General features: G+C 41.5%; 1 protein-coding gene across 6 annotated transcripts in view; it reads right to left on the bottom strand.

Annotated features, from left to right (window-relative positions):
* FHIT (fragile histidine triad diadenosine triphosphatase) overlaps window positions 1-19,517 on the bottom strand; it is a 516,963-nt gene that overhangs the window by 65,511 nt on the left and 431,935 nt on the right. For all 6 annotated transcript variants that reach the window (XM_084214240.1, XM_084214235.1, XM_084214238.1 and 3 more), the window contains one exon: window positions 17,402-17,470. In XM_084214240.1, coding sequence (XP_084070366.1) covers window positions 17,402-17,470 — 69 coding nt within the window. The remainder of the gene's footprint in view (window positions 1-17,401; window positions 17,471-19,517) is intronic.

Raw genomic sequence — 19,517 nt, forward strand, 5'->3', positions numbered from 1 at the left:
AAACTGTGAAATTTATTTCACAGCCTTTACTGTGAAATAAATGTTGGAGTAGCAGAAGCAGGGAGGGAGTGCTGTCAGCCAGGGACCCCAGCAAACTGAGCTGAAGTCAAAGAACTGTGTTGTGGCTGATCTCACCTTTGCTGCCTGGAAATGCTAGCAGGGCTTCCCTGCCAGAGCCCTCAGCTCCCTCTCCCTTTTATCCTGTACACACCCTCAAGGTGCAAGGGTGAGGAGAAACCCCAGCACAGCAGAGATGGAATTGAACTGAGAAACTGAGAGGCACCCAACTGGATTTATTATGAGAGCAGTGTTTAATCTAAAGAAAACTCCCTGCAAATGCAGAGATCCCAGTAAGGAGCCTCTTTCCTGGTCCTCTTCAGTCTCTGAGATTTTGATCTCTGTTTCCCAAGGTGGGCTGTTGCTCAGCTTCATGCATATCAAAACTGCCAGGCAGTGCTCCTGCAATTTTGGGTCATCACAGGATGGAGCCCTCACTCTAAGTCTGTAGCCAGGTTTTCCAGGCACTAGCAAGCAGTTATCCAAAGCCACCAAAGGCACAGATGTTTACTAAACAACACCTTCTTTCTTGCTGCATCAGTGGTGCTGGTTTATTTTGGTTTGGGTTTAGTTTTCACAGTAGTGAAATGAAATGCAAGAGTAATGAAAGCATTCCTTAATGCAATTAAGAGGATAAACATGTTTGTTCTTTGTAAATCCAAATAAGTTGGGCTGACTGAAAAATTCTATTTTAGAAACAGGTAAAACCTAAATTACTGAACACCACTCCTAAGAGAGTCACAAGTTGCAATTTGCCAGCTCATAAAACACAGTCTGAGAAAACACTCTTCTGCAAGACCCAGCAGATGCCATGACCTGATAAAACAGAGTCCTCAGGCCCAGGAAATTCTTCTGTGTCAATGACAGCAGAAGAGAAATGCCAACAGCCCAAGAGTAGGAGTTCTGCCACTCAGGTGAAGAAAGACAGGAAAGAGGCAGTTTTGCTGTGTTACATGTACTCAATGGAGAATTTTTGATTCAAGAGCCCAGCCTAATGCTAAGCAAGCTTAATAGATCTTCACACTGGTTTAAATAGGAATGGGAGTGGACTCCAAGCAGCCTGTGTGAGCACATGTGCTCACAACCACAGAGCAGAAGCTGGTGCTCCGCATTCCCTCTGTCAGGCACTAAACACCCCCATATGCTATCTCCTCCAGGAGTGTTAAGCACCTTCAGAGTTCAACATTAACTCCTGAAACAGCCATAAATGAGTTCCCAGCAATAATCTGCTCTTCTTCTTTTTCTTTTTTTTTAATCTTGCTCTAATTATTAACGAGCAAAACACTGATGAACAACACTGATTGCATATTCTGAAAAAAAAAAAATACCACCCTCCAGCTGCTCTGCTGGTGAATCCCTTTCTTGCTGCTTGTTGGGATTTACTTTCAGCCCTTTGCATCTGAAACTAATTACTGCAACACCATCCTCAACATTAATTCCCTTCTCCTCTCTGGAATCAGAAGCAATATGGTACATTCAAAGATAATTTTTCATTTCTCTTCCTAAAGGAAGGATCTCAGCTGTTCAATGAAGATAATGGTAAATGAGTCACCAATTTCAGAAGGTGAAACTTTCTGACATCCATTTATCAGAAACCATTGTCTGAAATTTCAGCTGGTGATTTAGGAAACTTTTTTATATGAATGTCACCAAGACCTAGTGAAATCTGTCAGCTTTCTGTGTGATCCTAAAGACAAATTGCAGCAATATCTTGTCAACCAGCTCTGTTAAACTTACTTTGCTGTGTATTCTCCTTGCACCTGTTTCACTGTTAGCTTTTCTCTCAAAAAACATTTTGCCCAGGTTTCTTAAGGCATACTTGCTGGAATTCTCATATTTTTCTTCATTTTTAATGAAGACCCTTTGTTTTCAGTGAGAAGAAGCACTTGCTAAGTGACCAGAGTTTCCAGGAAGTTGCAATTATGGTGCTGGAGTGCTCAATAGAAAGATTGTGCCATCAGGTCCAGTACATCTGTGAGGTGCCCTGTCAGAGTTGGTTTCAGGAAGGAAAGCCAGCCCTTACCCCTCTCCAGATCTTACTCCTGTCTCCTATCACCTCATCATCCCCATTCCTGTATCTGCTCCCCTGGGCCAGGCACCTGAGGAGTGGCTTTGTAAGAGGCACACTCCAAGAGATACTGCTACAGAAAATGGGTACTTGTACATTTTCTGCTATTCAGTGGGATGCTGAAAATAAAAGGAAATGAAAAATCAGTAACTCATTCAATTCAACAAGCAGATGCAACTTTGCCCTTCCACGCAGTTCCCTATGCTAAATATTAATCATAACAATTAGACTTTCTAGAAGATGACATTGTGCTTTCTCAAACTGATGCAGAACACTAAGACTCATTCCTCGAGTTCTCTGATGCCTGAACTATTGCATTGCTATGCATAACATCAGAAGAATTAAACACTTCCAAGCTATACTGTTATGACCAAAATGACACAACCGAAGCAGTGCTCAGCTTCTGTGTGTGCTCTCTGAATACAATCTGAGCCTTTTTTCACAGCATTACAACCTGACAATACACTACAAAGAAAGTTAGAAAAGCAGCAACAAGATAAAACCAAACCCAGCTGAGCATCAGACCTCCCAAGTCATTTAGTGAAGATGAGAATGAAAAGCTGTATCATTTCAATTAAACTCTCATCCAAGCACTCTCAAGATCTACCTAGCCTGTACTTTTTAATCTATCTGGTTGAAATGAAAAACTGTTTGATCCCTGATTTTTTTCATTATGGTGACTGAGAGCTTACATTTGGCATTGACCATTTGAAATAATGCAGCCAAATTTTCACTGGATAAAACTGAAAAAAAACCAATGGAATGAAAGAAACTTTCATGCAAGTCCTGAAAGGGTCACCACCCTGTAGGGTTTATTCTGGTTTGGTCCTGAACTGAAGCTTGAGTCAAACACGCATCTTCTGTCCAGGCTTATTTAGGTTGGAAATTTAGAAAATATTCTCCACTGAAAGCGTTGTCAAACACTGAACAGGCTGCCCAGGGAAATGGTTGAGTCACCATCCCTGGAGGTTTGTAGAAGATGTGTAGAGGTGGCACTCGGGGACATGGTTTGGTGGTGGCTTGGCAATGGTGGGCTCATGGTTGGATTGATGATCTTAGAAATCTTTTCCAACCTCAATGATTCTTTGAGTCTATGATTTTGTGTCAGTGCTGCCATGTTCATTCCCTTGCATAGACAAGCCCTTAAAACCATGCAAAGAGATGGCAAACAACTCTAAATCTCCAAAGGCAACATCCCACTCTTTTCCCCTTCCCCATGTTTGTGGGCTGTCAGGTGAGTCACTGGCTCTTTGAGGTGACTCTCTTTCATTAGGGGCTGTAATTTCCCCCTGTGTAGCCACTTGTGTTGTGAGCACAGTTTTCAAGCCCACGCTTTAGAAGAGGAGAGCTGCAGAGCCGACAGCCCAGCTGAGAAAAAGCTTTGAGTGAGAGGATTAGAAGAAATTTGCAACGTTGTGTTTGTAGCATTTTGTACTCCATTGTTCCCAGAGATAATGCCTTCCCTTTTACTTGCAAAATCTTTGTGTTCCTCACTACAATCAAGGAGAGGAAATCTGACTGTAAACCTCTTTGTTCTATATTATCATTTCATGTTGGTTTGGTGTCTTAATCAATGTGTCAGTAATGGCTGCAAAGAGAACTCATTCAATCCTCAAATGAAGAGAAATCTTAGCTCTCTAACACTGGCACATTTTCTAGTGGATAAGCTTTTTCACAGAGTAATTATTTCATTTTCCAGAAAGATTACTGATTACATCACATTGGAAAAAACTAAGAGAGGGGCCCTTTATCTTCCCCATGTTTCTGCAATTCTTGTACAAACTTATACTTGTTACCAGGAAAAATGACAAATTTGCCATCTGATCAAAATGTTAACAAGGTAAGTGTCAGTGAGATGGATCACTGACTGTCACTGCAAGCCAGAACATGAGGATACATTGATATTCCTCAATATATTCACTGCTTCCCCAATGTTCGCTAACAACATTTCTACTGTGAGTGTAATAAATCACACAGAAATAACAAGCTGCACAGGATCTCTAGGATATGATAGATTTGTCGTAATAGCAGCATTTGCAAGGTAGAAAACAATTGGTAATGATCTATAGAAAGACCTAATCAACTGTCATTTGCTATAATGTAGCAGACGAAGCAAAGATATGAAATCCATAACACTTCTTTAGCCACTGCCCTCCCCATACACATACACACGTGTCAATTGGGGAATAGTAAAAAGAAATAATGAGCTTTGGGGTCACAGAAGTAGAAAAGAAAGTTAATAGCATGCCCTGGATGCAATCATTAAATTATACACTGCTGAACAAGGCAAGGGATAATCACAGAAGCTGCACAGTCCTGTGACAGCAGTAAAGGCTTTTAGCAAGCCCATGCCTCCTCCTTTGCTTTATTTCTTTTACATCTATTTCATTATTTTAAAAAGTACTTTATGTCAAAGTGGTTCTGGATAAGCAAAGGGAAGGCACTGTCTAAGTTCACAGAGGACTGAAGTCTGTATGTGCCAAGGCTCCTGCAGCACAGGAGACCAAAATCAAATGTCTGTTTTGCACTGGTCCCCAAATGGCTGCTGAGGCTTTGCCTGCTCCCAAGGGGGAGGGAACACCATCTTCCAGAACACACAAGAACACACCACCCTCCAAAACACATGTGCAGGATGATCACTTTCAGTTTTCTCAAAGTCTAACAGAACTGCCTTCCTGGGAGCTTAAGTGCTGCCTAGGGTTAAAGCCTAAATTCATGAATTTTAAGTACTGAAATATCCTCTTTGCATCACATCCTCCATTGCCACCTGCCTACCATAACTTTCAGGTGAAGAACCAACACTCACCTAGAAACCCAGAAGCTTCCAAGCTTACACAAACTGTTCTGCAGAGACTTTTCTTGCTAGCCACACCAGAAAAGGCTCTCTGGAAAACAAGGCAGTATAGAGCATGCAAGGGGAATCCTGGATCTAAAATTTCAAAAGTAAAATTGTAAAATTCACTCAATTTTTATGAGGTTCAAATCAATCTTTACCACTTTTTTTTTTTTGGTCTTGCTTTGTTGTGTTGGTTTTTTTGGTGTTTTTTATTCCCCTGAAAGATTGGAAGAAGAATAATGGCTGCTTTGTGCTACTTTGCTTACAAACCACATTTTGCTAAGTGAATGCATTTCTGAGAACACAGGAATTGCTGTGCTGCCTCAGCACAGCAGTGCTCTGCCCCAGCATCCTGCCTGGCAGCTGCTGCAGGAGAATGTGCAGAAAACCTCCTAGTGGGCAATTATGGGAAAACCTGTTCAGATGCAAAATTTTCTTCCAGCCCCTCTATCAGTCAATAAAATTGGCACATCTTGAAACGTGGAGGTTTTTCTCTTTGCAAGCATTTGTTTCAAGTCCTTCCCAATGTTTGGAACGTAGTATTTTTCCACATCAGAGAGCTTGCTAAAATCTATATTTTCAAATATCCTTATCTTCCAGCCTGGCAGCAAGCAAAGCTGGACAGATTTTGGAAAGGACACAGCTCCTTGGTGAAATGGAACTGCTGAGTTCTTTTGCAAATCTGTCCTTAAAGGGTCACAACAGGAGCTGCTCCGTTTAGAGCAGTTTGAAAATCTTTCCTCAGTGGGAGGTGCTAAACCTTCAGAAAGCTGGCGCTCAACACTTTTGATAATCTGGCCCCAAGTTAAGTATCGGGGCCAAATTAAGTGATTTAGAGGCAGAAATACCCTACTGACTGCAGTGGAAATTTCCACTTGCCAATGAATGGCTCAATAGGATTCTGGAATAATAGAACCATGAAAAGTGGATAATACAACAAACAAACATCAAAGGGTAAGACTTTCCTTTTCAATCATGTCTGCCTGTGCTCTGCATAAAAGGACTGAAATATTTTGACATGAAAGAAGGAGAAGGAATGGTTAACTGCACAGCCATGCACTTCCTTCTGAGATGAACACACAGCATTTCTTAGGAGCAGTGATTTCTTAGTATTCATATGACATAGTTGGTAACAAGGATACCTGTCTTATATGATATAGAAGACACCAGTGGTACAGGAACTGATCTCCTGGACTAGTTTCCTCTTCCTATCATAGAATTGTAGAATGGTTTGGGTTGGAAAGGACCTTCAAAATCATCCAGTCCAACTCCTCTGTCATGGGCAGGAGCACCTTCCACTAGATTAATTTGTTCCAAGCCTCGTCCAATGTGGCTCTTAACAATTCCAGGGATGGAGACATGCACCAAAGAGAAAACAGCCTTACATTTATTTTCCACTCCAGGAGTGAAGCTTTGCCAGTCAAGTTATTTTGCTTAGGAACAAATGACTTCCCTCTCTGTCCCTTAGATATTTTCAACATTCAGCCACATCCATGATTTTGATTGAAAGTGAAGTTTGCACACAACTATTTTATGAGTGCTTGTGGCATTTTTGATGAAGAATTTCAGGGAAACTTACCGGTATCTTAAATGGACTTGGCCACCACAGAGCTTGAACCTCAGGCAATTTCCCCACACTCCCAAGGCAATTTTTGTTGTCCTTACTAGCATGATTAAGACTTCTGTCCTTCAGTCCTGATGGAACACCCCATTAACAAAGGGTTCCTGCATGTTTAGAAGAAAAAGCTTGAGCATGAAGCTAAAGAGGGTAATTATGTTGTGGGCTGGATGGAAGTACATCATGTTTCCTTCATGGCTTGAGGTCTCTTCCAAAGCCCTGGACAGAATACTGGTATTTACAGCTCCCTGTAACACATCTGCAGGGGTACACAGGATTTTTGGAGCAAGGCAGAGGATGAACATTTTCATTTCACCAGAAGAAATCTGACTATCAAGATGTAATCTGTTAATAAATGTTGTTCCATGTAATTAAAAGAAAAAAAAAACCAACAAAAAAAGTGCTACAAAATGACTTGTAGACCAGCAGGAAACAAGAAACCCTCCATGGAGAGTGGCAATTCAGAGAACACCCACCATGTGGCCCACCTTCCTATTCCCCCTCTAGAAACAGACCCATTTTACACACGGTGATTAAGGCACTAAAGCAAAAAGTATTAACATGATTCACATGTAGAAAACAAGGTTATTAGAAGTAGGGATCATTTCAGCATATTGTTCTCCCTAATAAGCATAGCAATGAGTAATTGAGTTTCAGGCAATCTCCAAGGTGGTGCTTTGTAGAGAAAACGGAACTTGGCATGATGTCTACTTTTCCTTTAATTACATTGCCCTAATGAGCAACTTTCTTTACTCTCAGCAAATTTATTTCTTGAGAAGAAGCAACAGTAATAAACACGTTAAAAGGATCACCAGGTAGCACCTGAGAAGAAACATCAGCAGCTTAAAATGACAAGAGGTTCCTAAAAGTGGTGGAAAAACACCAGATTGTTCTCAGCTTCATTATGCATATCACTCTTAAAAGCAAAGTAAAGGATGTCAGTGGAGCACATTACCTAACCTGGGAAGTGTCCTTGTTCTGCTGTTATTTCCCTTTTGCACATGTTCCTGAGAACAGCCCAGAAACACGAAGTGCTGATACATCAATCCACAGCTCCTCTGCTCACGCAGCAGCAGAGGGCAATTCTGTCTCATGCCCTTGTGCAAGATGAAAAGAGAAAATCACATGCCAATAACATCCTGCTGAGTGTCAATATTGCCACTGCAACCTGATACAGAGGATAAAGGGCTGGCTTTTCCAAAGTCTTTAAAGCATTTAGACATCTGACTCTAGTTGAAAGTCAGTGGCTGTTTTGCTTATCTTTTTTTAGAAAACCACCTGAGAATCCACTTATAGCAAAGGACTCCCTGAATCTGCCTTTCTGGAGACAAAAAGCTGGGACGTTTCATACGTATGTTCATTCTTCTCATTTTTTCCATAAGCATTTCCCTCCTGGTGTCCCAGGAGACACCATACTAGTGAAGATATACCCCCTCTTCTACAGCTGGGTGAACATGTCTCCTCTTGTTAAAATACCTGAGGTGTTCACCTTCAGAGAGCAGCAATTGCTGCTGCTCACAGGCCTTGGCTGAATGAAGCCAGTGCACTACCAGGTGACAATATGAATTTTTAAATGCCAGTAGTATTATTCTTCAGGAAAAAACAAAACAAAACACCCCCTTGAGAATCATTCCAGTTTTAATGTTGCTTAACACTGGGGAGCACATCCTGGAATATCTCCCAGCTGTCTTAGGAGCCCACTTTCATGCAGGGAAGCAAGGGCTTCATATGTGGTATTACTCTATGTAGCTGTAGATGGGTGATCAATCCAACTTTTGCTTATTCATGGATGTATCTGCACTCAGCTGTTTTGCCCTGGCTCACTCCAGAACTTCACAAGGTCCCTTCACCTCTCTGCATCAAACCTGCAAGTACTGTTACTTAATGCACTCACAGAGGCATGAGGAAACTTCATTTATATACATTAAAAAATATACTCTGAGGTCTTCAAAAACAGGCTCTTCAGATGTAAAAGTGTGAAATGAAATTATCTTCAAACAGAAAATCTGAAAGTGCCAATGGCAGCAGACACTGAAGACCTTGAGTGTTTATGCAGCTTTATGTATTGTTATTTCTTCAGTAAGCCTGTCACAGAAATGGCAGAGGTATGGGAAGAAAGTATGTTAGCACTTATAGTCTACTCACAAATGCATTAAATGCAACTATTTTACTGAGAAAAAATCCAGGAAGAGAGCAGAGGCTCATCTCCTAGGGAGCTAATCTCAATTACTGCTCCCAATCATGCCTCAACTGAAGAGAATCCTGCATAGAGCCTGTGCTGTGGCCTGGCAGTTGTGTGCAGTTGCCCCTTCAAAGACACTCATGCAATGAATGAGAATAGATTTTTCCTTACAAAAAAAGAAAGAAAAAGGTCATCATTCAAAGAAAAGAGAAATTCTAAAACAGGCCTTCCATTAAGGCTCTATTTATTGCAATACCCTCCCACTTCCACAGAGACTACAATCCCTAGATGCAAGATACCAGTCCACTGAAGTAATTTACGTAGCAAAAAGGAGACACAAATGTTTAGCTGGATTTGCTTGTATGTTTGCCACAAACCTATGATCAATTTCTGCAATTAAAGGCAGGAGGGGATTCTTTGGCAACCTCATGCACAATGCTCCAGCTTTCCGGCCAAAGTGGGACAAAGGCTGCCTTACTTCCCTGTTTCCCTGTTTTTTTGGAATACCTGTGCTTGGATAGTTATAATTGGGTTGTAACTCAGCCAAGCGGGATTTTGAAGCTTTCTTTTCCTTGGAGCAGTAAATGCCACTGCTTGATGTGGGCACCAGTTGTCACTTTCTCCAATTTGCAGGACACAAAAGCTGAAATGGGAAAAATGCTGCACTGCGCTACTTGAAACCCTTCCAGGGGCTCCCTGCAGCACGGGGAGGCACAGGCAGCCAGAAGAAGTTGTAAGCTCACTTTGCTAGCTGCAACTCTTAGTTGTCAGAAAGATAAAAGTTTCCTGCACATGCAAAATAGCAGCATGAGCTGTTTTTGAAAACAGATCATACGTTTCTGATAATTAATTGAATTTTGGAGATGTTTCACTTCTGGCCCCCAAGGAAATGCTGTTAGCTCCTCGCTTCTGAGCATCCTGTGTGTTTTAAAGCACACACTATATTCCACAGAGAATATTCCATCGGGGACATCAGCATGTTAAAACTCTCAGAGGAGGCATTACCCAGTGTGCACAGTTCTTTACTCCCCCAGCCCCCACGGGTCCCTGTGGTTCAGAGCTGGGCATTTGGTCTCTGTGCCCTGCTCATGGCACTGCTGGTCTCCACCTGCCCCTATGGCACCACAGAAACACTGAGCAGGGCTACAAACACTGTCTAATAAATCTGAGGGCTGGAGAACAGTAGGAGAGAGGGGAGCAGATTCTCACATCATCAGGAGGGAAATAGGCTTTTAAAAAGCTAGTTGTGTCTGTGCACAACAATGAAGCTTTATGTCTATATAAACTGACAAGTCAGATTGTCCTCCTGGGCCCAATTCTCAACATCAGTGCCATTTGAGGCGATGGCTGCCTCCTGCCTCTGCAGCCAAATGGCTCTGTCTGCCAGCAAGGGCAGGCAAGATGATTAAAATTAGCATTAACAGAATGGTTGGTGATTAGCTTCTCCCTCTCTCTTTTTTTTTCTCTCTTTGGTTTCTCTTTTTTTTCTTACATATAGTTTGGGCCCACCAAAGATTGCTAAAACCCGTTCTTCATTAGCAGTGTACTTAACAAGTGTGAATTTAAAGTATTCATTTTCTTAAGGCCAAGGATTAAAGCAATTAAGGAAAACTGCTGCAACCTAGCACCAGAGTCAATCCTTAACATGGAAAAGAAACAATGGTGCTTAATGTATTTAAATAAAACCAAATTGTGCACAATTATGCTAGCACTCTGTTAAACTAAATTCTCGCTCTTCTGCAATGTATTATTAAAATTTCTTTTCTCAAACTGAAATAACACTTCCTTTGTCCCCAGTATGGCAACAGATCTGTGGTTACTTTGCATTGCTTTCCTGGCAAAACCACTGCAACAAAAGATAAAATCCATTCTCATTCCATCCTCATTTTACCATCAGCTTCTCTTCTCTTCTGGCCTTAATGCCTTGCCAGGTTTGCACTGGATTTCAGTGTGATTTGGTTTGTGCTTACCAACTACCTGCTCCAATATCCTGAACCTTAAAGAGAATAGGAGAGCATTTCATTTGAAGCTTAAGGCAGCATTTTAATTTGGCAAAGAAAAATCTCTCTTTGGAAAATGGCAGCTCCCTGATAGGTTTGTTTGCTTTCCATATCATCAATCCAAAAAGATGAGTACCTAGGATACCAATGGGGCGTTTTCTTCCCACCAGAATGAGTTCAACCTACACTGCCTCCAAGGACAAGCAGAGATCTGAAGACAGTTTCACCTCAGGGCTGGGAATACACAGGAAGCATCTGAGCAAGTCTAAGCATTGACAGCATGATCCAACCTCAGAGACCGTGTTCACTTTAATCTTCTTATCAGCAAGTTGTCCTTGGTTGGAGGTTTTTTGTCACAAAGTCACTTGCCAATGAAGTACCATCAAGGACACAGCAGAGCAAATACTCCATGAGCTAAATACTATAAACATCCTACACAAGGAGCCAAGAGATCCTGGTAGCCAATGTCTTTTAACCTGGGAGGACAATGATTGCAAAATCCCTGAGGCAGGAAAGGATAAGAAGCATCAAGAACAGTGGTGGAATGCAGAGAGACAGCCAGAGTAGAGGGCAATGAGGCTGACCCATGGTATGTAAAATGCCAAATGCACATTGCCTTCCAGACAAGACCTAGGTGTAAAAGGGCATGTGTGTGATCATGAGGGATTGCTGCCTTAATGGGAAACCACTTCTAATTCAACCACTTCTAATTCCTTTCTATAGCTGAGCTCTTTCCGTTTCTCTAGGTACTATGGAAGATCTTCCATAGGATCTAGAGGAATTAATAAAATGGCTTTTTAAGCAGATCAGATTATGACATCCTGCTATCTTAAAGTAAGTGCAGCAACACAGCACAGAGGAAGGTCTGAGTGATTTCAGGTGTCAAATGAAGAAATACCTCACAGGGCTGGAAAGGGCAGAAAATACCACAAACAGTGGGGTCTTCATCTAGGGAGATAAATGTAACCCTGGGATGTCTTCCAGGTTTGATACTGGGCCTTACTGACAAATTTGTCAGTTTTGCCTCAAGTAGATTGAGGACATGGACTAAGCTTGCAGGGCATGCCAGCATCATCCAGGGGATTTCCAATCCTACTCAGACAACATATTGTGGTCCAGAAAATAAATTATCCTGTTTAAAACAAAAAGTAAATTCATTTGATGGGAAAAAACATTGTTTCATCTTAACTAAAAATGATTTTTTGTCCATGCACCTACAAGATCAAAACCATAATTATTGGCACAGTTCTAGGTTCTATTGCAATACTCTCAGCTGGAAATATTCACACACAGTCCATGTCCTGTTGGATCCACTAAAATATCATAAGACTCAGGAATCAACTGGGAAAGGCTCACACTCCTTGGCTAGGAGAACCTCCTCTGGTGCTTGCAGTCAGAAAAAGCAGCATTGGCAAGGCCACAGTAAAATCTGAAGCCTAGTGGGAAGAATTTATTTGCTGCTGCATCAGGAGATTAGGAAATAAACTTGTACCTGGGAAAACCAGAGCTTTAAAAAACACCCCACAAAACGACTTAGATTCTGTGCTGCTTCTGTTCTTTTCTATGGGTTTAACCATGCAGGGTGCAGAGAGAGCAGGGTCTGGCCCCGAGGGAGTTCAGACACAGCAGACTGATCTCCCAGCAGGCTACAATATGTTCCCAGAAGGTACAATATCATTCTGAGGCCAAGGAACAGCCTATTAGCTCTGCATGCCATTAATTTTCATGAATAGTTCAATCTGATGCTCACAGGAGCTGTTGGGCATCTTTCCATTTTGTCTCACAGACCTGGATGAGGGCTTATTTATCTTTTTACTTCATTCCTTACCTTTAAGCCCTTTAAGCAGCTCAGTGCAGCTGTGCAGGTTTCCAGCCCTGTGCCAGGCTCAGTGCCCAGCAGCAGGCAGGATGCTGTCTGCAGCTCGGAGTGATGGCATGTCACAGTCAAAGCCATTCAGGGAGAATTAAACTTCAGGCTTGTTTGACTAAACTTCTGAATTCACCACAGTTCCCCTGTTTTGCCAGCCTGAAGAAACAGCCCAGCAGGTTCTTGACTCATATGCCAAAATGCCTCCTTCATCCTTCCTGGAACTGGAAATGATTACTAATAGGTATTTGTGCTGAAATGATTTAGCATAACATGCTGAATGAGATCACTAAGTCAAAGTATCTTTTCCTAAGTGAGTCTCTCACTGCTTGCCTGAATGCCAGAGGGGAAGGAGGATAGCATGAAGCAAATTCTTTTGCTGGCTTTTTACAAAATTTCATAAATTACTGAAGAACTCACAGTAGGAAGTTTCACTCAGGTTCATTAGAAGAGATCCATGATGCAGGTCTGGCAGGCAGAGGAGGATGGAGACACAGGGGTTTGGGTTAACCTCTCTCTCACACTTTCCCCTTTTCCAGGGCTTTCCAGTCTAGGCTGGGAACTGCAGACAGGCAGTGAAACAAGGCAGCATGAGAGCAAGGCTGGGGAGGGGCTGGGCACTCTTTGCCCTTTGTGCACAGCCCTGGATGTGCATTGCTGTGGCAGCTGCCTCTGTTCCAGGAGGCTGCAGGCACCAAGTGAAATGCAGAATTTGGGGAGGAACAGGGGTGTGCACCACAAAACTCACCTCAGCATGCCAGGGATGCTCAGGGTTTCACTGAGAGGCCAGGTTGCCCTTACCCATCTGAGTCTGTCAGCCTCAGAATTAACTTATTGAGGTCAGCACTCATAACAGGAGTGTAGAGTTTTGATTGAGTCTTCCTTTCTGAGAAAGCCCCATCGTCTCTGGCCCAGTACAGCTATTACCTGCCAGCCTAAAGGATGATGAATGTTATTTATATTGCAGTAATGGCTAACCACTCAGTGGAGACCAGGGACAGGCTGTGCTAGGGACTTTTCAAACACCCACTGAATGAAGGCTGCCCACAGATGCCTGGAAGTGCCAAGACTTTTCAGGATAATGTTCTTGAATGTCTTGGACATGACGACCTCCAACAACTGCAGTACTTGTGCTGACTGCAACAGCACTGGGGGCTGTTCTACAGTAAAGATGTTCTTTCATACCCATTTCTTATCAGTCACTGTGACATGCCCTTATAATAAGAAAGAACTCATCTACTTTAAAGCAAGCAACTACTTCATAAGAGGCTTTTAAGTTCCTTGATTAATAAATGTAAAATATAATTTCTTTCAAACCAAACAGAAAATACAGAGGTATAAAGAGTTATTCTAATGGAAGGTTTCCCTAATATTTAGCTGCTATTGTTCTGCTGTCCAAGAAAAAAAGAATCAGTGAATAAGAACTACTCAAGATGAAGATGAGAAAAGTAATCTAGCAATAGTAAAAGATGAAGAGCCTGATCCTATAAAAAATCATGTAAGACCAATTTAACTTTGGCATGTGCACACTTGCAGGATCAGGCTTCAAATAATTGCAGAGAAATGTAAGAACTGATAAACTATAGCTTTAGCTTTCCACTACAGTGAGCCCAGAGAGTGGATAACTTCCCAGGAAATACCCTTCCAAGAAACAGCTCTGCAAAGATGCAGAGGAAATACATCTAAAATATTAAATGCAGATGTTTTTTTACTATTAGTGATTCTCTTTGTATCTTGGAAAAATCACACAGTGACTTCTTTCATATGCACTGAGGTAAAAAAACCTAAAATATTAAGTGACACATTCTACCAAGGAGTGTCTTAGAGAAGGTGCTGTGAAATAAGTGTCAGACCCTGTTTTATTCCTTCTACAAGTAATTTTCTACTACCACAGTTCAAAAAATATATCCAGAAATCAGCAGATATTTGCTGATATCCATCAGATACTTGATTAAAATACAAGTGCTAAGAAACACCTTACCCATAATTATACTCTTTACACTTAAAAACTACTTTAGACAAGGCTGTATCAGAGCTTCAGAGCCAAAGCCTGAAGACCTCAGAGCCCAGCAAACAGACTAAGCAGGAAACAACCTGATGTGCTTTCTTCTGCCTTTTCCATCAGGTGAGTGGTCACTCCAAAACTGAATAGGAGAAATTAAGCACACAGTGAGAGACTGCAAGCACTTTCTGGCTGTCTCAATTCTAGAAGGCTCCTAAGAGGAGTGATGTCTCAGCATCTGGGCATTCCTTTCACTGTCAGACACTAAGAGCAGTGGGATTTATCAGCAATCTGCTGAGCATATACAGATGACAACTGCAGAGCTTGGAGAGCTCAAAGGCACTTACAGATAGAAAGGGGTTTGCAAAAGACATGTTGAGCCAGAGCTGAGACCTAGAGCCTGTGAAAATTGCTCCCAATTGCTGTTAAACCTTTAGCTGTGGCAGCTAAACCAGGCACTGCAATATGCACAATTCATCCTCGGTGTGCTTTACAATTGCACAGACTGAGGGAGGCTGATCAGCCTCCATGTCACATTTTACAAGGAAAAGGCCATTGGGATGATTTTGGAAGGTGGTCTTTGCTACCTAAATTACAGCTCCATCTATCACTCAAATACATGGAAATGAAGTGTTTACGAAGGGGTTTTGGATTTTTAAAGTACAAATTTCATGAAAAATAGATTTAAAGCACTCTCCAGCACCCACATCTCACCTAATGGTACTTTATCCCTTGTCGATTTCCACCCTGTTGCCCCACCATGATCTACATATCTCCCTAAATCTTTTAAAGTATCTTCTTGTCAAAAGGATATGACTTGCTGACATCACACAGAGATGCATTATATCAAAATGCTTTTGCTGTACTGACATAAGCTCCAAATTATTTCCAAAGTCAGCTGCATTTTCAATAATTTGTCCCTTTTTCATTTTTCAAAATAGTTCTATTCACCTGTGATAGCAAATTTCTTAAGTCTCTGCATCCTCAATCCCGACAGTGATAGAACCTGGCATCAAACTTTTTATAGCAGCAAATGTGTCTTTGTTTCCCTGGCATTTAAAAAAAATCAAATCTTTCTTCAGCTACAGTCTGTACAAAAGTGTGCTAGCTCTGTGGTGTTCAAGAATAGCTAGTTAGACTCTGAGGCTATACATTCCTCTGCTAAAAGATACATTATCACATCTATGTCTAAATATTTATGGTTCCTGTTTGCTAAAAGCAACACCTACAATTGCTGTAATTGGAAATGACAAAATAAAAAAGAAATTCTTCCCCAATTTGCCACCCTTTTGCATCTAACAACACTAAATATATAGTCTCGTTCATTAGAGTTTTGCCTGTTTCTGTTCAGCTATAACAAGGGAGAAATAATTGTGTTAAAAAAGAAGCAAATGGAATAGTAAATGTGACAGAAATGGAAAGAGATTTGATGGGTTGATGCAGCATCTGAAACGCCTTAACACATGTGAAAAGGATAAGATCATAGAACCATACAATTATTTAGGTGGAAAACACCTGCAAGATCACTGAATCCAACCATCAGCCCAGCACTGCCAACTGTAACCCACAATCCTGAGAGCCCCATCTACACATCCTCTAAACACCTCCAGGGATGGTGACTCCACCACTCCCTGAACAGCCTCTTCCAGTGCCTGACAACCCTTTAACCCTGTTAACTTTTGTCTCATTCAACTGCTTTTAACCACCACACCAGCAAAGATTGCCACCATTTACTTTCATTGAATATCCTTGTTCAGCAGCCTCATTAAGCTTTTACCCTTACTAGTGGAGTTTTCAGGCACTACACTTCATAGAACTTGTCACTAATATGCTTTCTTCTCCATTTTTGCATATTTAAGTAATTGAAAAACTTTAAAACACTCCCCCATTTTCTTTTTGTGAGTGGGGAGTTGTCATCATGTAGATATCACAAAGGAAAAAATACCAAAGCAGAAAATGTCACGATGTCTCTTTCAAGCAGATGGTATTACAGTAGCACTGAACAAGTTTATATTAATTACTTTCAGGAAGAGAAGGAGATGTCATATTTCAGATAGAGGATCCTACCAAACCCACGAAGAACAAGCCATAAATTTAACAATAGTGAGATTTTTTTCATAGAATCATTATGACAGCTGTCAAACCGGGGAAAACTTTTTGTTAATGCCAGTATAATTGTTCATTTAAACAAAAGCCAGTGATTCATTCACACTGGAACAGCTCATGAGCTGAGCTCTGCTGCACAATGTGCACACATGCAGATATCCCATCTATATGCAGAGTTGCTCTTTAATTTCCATCTTTGGGGCTACAATGTGATTTGTCCAGAGCTGAGCAGAGCCCTACAAAAATCAGGCCAGAAGGCAATTTGTGATTGAGTTGTAACGAGCTGCCTGTGTTTTCTCTGGTTGGAAGGGGGAGGTTTGGCACCCCAGGCGAGCATCTGGTGTAGGACACCCTCCCTGCATGCCAGGCTGACCATGTGGTCACCATTTTTCCTTGTGCCCTCAAAATGAGAGACTACAATTATTTGTAGAGATGCACCCTGTGTGCAGTGACACACTGAAGTCCCAAAGGTCTCAACTGTATCCTCCCTCAGAGAGGGAGCTCACAAGGAAATCCCAGTACAAATCTTGGGGCTGTCACAGGATCTTTGCAAGCAGTAAAAATGCAGAGATCCCATCCCTCCACCCATGGGAGGGCCTGGGCCACTAAAGCAATTTACTAACAGCAAAACCAACTCTGAAGAAGAGATGGAATGTAACTCTTACCTCCTCGTAGACATCATTATTCCTGCTGAAGTCTCCAGCCCTCCTTGGCAGCACATGGACATGAACATGCTGAAAATATGAAACAAAATAATGGTGATTATCAAGTTCATGACTTTCTATTCTGAACTGTCAGCATTATTCTCAACACACACAAGAAACCATGCACAGGCTCCCACAGCATTATATTCAGAGGAAAAATACATTAACCTGTTCCATAACTGTATCTCAACTCTTTGGAGAATATAAAAGATGAAAAACATGAGAGAGTAGCCCTGGTGTATTATATGAGCTTCAGAGTGAAATGCCTGGAAGTTTAGGGGCTCTGTGGAATTATTCATAGTTGTCAGTCAGAGACATATTTAGCCACAGCTTTGAAATAACAATGTCCCTTGGAGCTGAGTGTTGGGGCTTTGGAACAGAGGGGAATAAGAAGGTGTTGGAGACGGGATGTGGGGAGAGCTCGTGTGGGCAGCCTGGGCTCAGAGCTCCCTGTCTAGGGACAGAGCAGCTGCCATGCCATGGACAGCATGTGGGCAGAAGGGCTGGCAGAAGAAGGCAGTACCTCCCATAAGGTTAAAAAGACTTTAATGCTTCCTTTCCTCCCTGGAGGCTGTAGCCCAACTACAACAAACTGAAACCTGTGGGGCACAAGCCTCATGCTGGGGACACACCTGCCAGGTGGCCCAAGGACTATGAGCCCAGTCTGGCAGAGCCTGAAGTGTGCCCCTCTCCTGGCACAGGGCCATTGCCCAAGGGGTAGCAGGGCTGAGGACTGAGCTGCACAAAGGCTGCACAGACAGCTTTGGGTTACCCAGTTTGGCAAGGAGGTGAATGGTGATGTGTTTTCATCAAGAATGCTGATAAGATTTGGGGAAAAACAAACAAAATTATGGACAAGAACACAAATACATGACTTGGCACCTTAGTGTTGTGTCATTACTATTACCTTTTTTTTCTGACACTCTGTTCATACCATAACGGAAGGATAATGCAAAGTCCTCAAGAACCAAACTCTACTGGGAAAAATACTTTTCTGTAGTAAGTTCAGCTGCTAACAACATTGCAATGCATGCTTTTCTCTTTCTCCCTTTGTCTTTCACTCTTGAGTAAAGAAAAACAATAACTGAGAATAATTCTTCAGGGAAAAAAACCCCAACACCTCAGTGAGGAGAGGCAGCAAATAATCTGAGTGATAGATCACATTTATGCATCTTCAGATCTTTTTAGATGGTACCTAAATCCTTTAAAAAAATGACTGCATCAGAAACAGCACCAAATGGTTTGCATAGAATTTAGATAGCTTGCACCTGATTCAATTTTATGAGGCAGAAATCAGCTGAAACTCCTGCACCTCATGGAAACATTCTCAAAACATGGCTTAAGTCTATAATGAAATATGAAATCAAAAAAGGTTTTCTTAGGCTATTTGTAAGAAAATTCAAACACCCCTATATTGTGTTAGCTTCTATCCATAATAACATTTGCTCAGTGAATAAAATGAAAACACAAGGATGTTTCAGTTAATGAAATATTCCAAATACCACACTATTTTTTTTCTCAGCTTTACCCTAGAGAAACTGAATATTTCTTATTCTTATTCTTATCATTATCCACAGCTTTCAGTGTATTCAGACTAGAGATGAGGGTGAATCTTGAGGGTCAGAAACTGTGTTTTTGAGTAATATATCAGTGATAGTGTTCTGATAGTGTATTATACTAATATATCACAAGAGCAAAAGTGCTCCTGTGATGTATTAGTGCAATGTATCATCTGAACATCACTGCTGGTATGATGTATTGCTCAAAATCACAAAGCAACTTTAAAGACAGTCTTCAGTAGCCCTAGGCCTGAAATTTCACTTTTGGACAGACCTTCAAGAAAAATTAAAGAGTAGATTAAAGTTTGCAGAGGTACTGTAAAATTTCACTACTGTCTCACACCTGTTGTTCTCATTAGATTTTAAATTTATTCATAAGAACGGAGCCAGTTCATCTGCCAGTCAGTTTCCTTCTCTTCTGCTACAAGGAATGAAAGATTCGCTACAAGTATCAATTTGCAGGAATTTCTACTGATGATATATATAAACCTAACATCAGCTATCAATAACCATATTCC

Source organism: Fringilla coelebs (genome assembly GCF_963513975.1).
Source record: "Fringilla coelebs genome assembly, chromosome: 13".
NCBI lineage: Eukaryota > Metazoa > Chordata > Aves > Passeriformes > Fringillidae > Fringilla > Fringilla coelebs.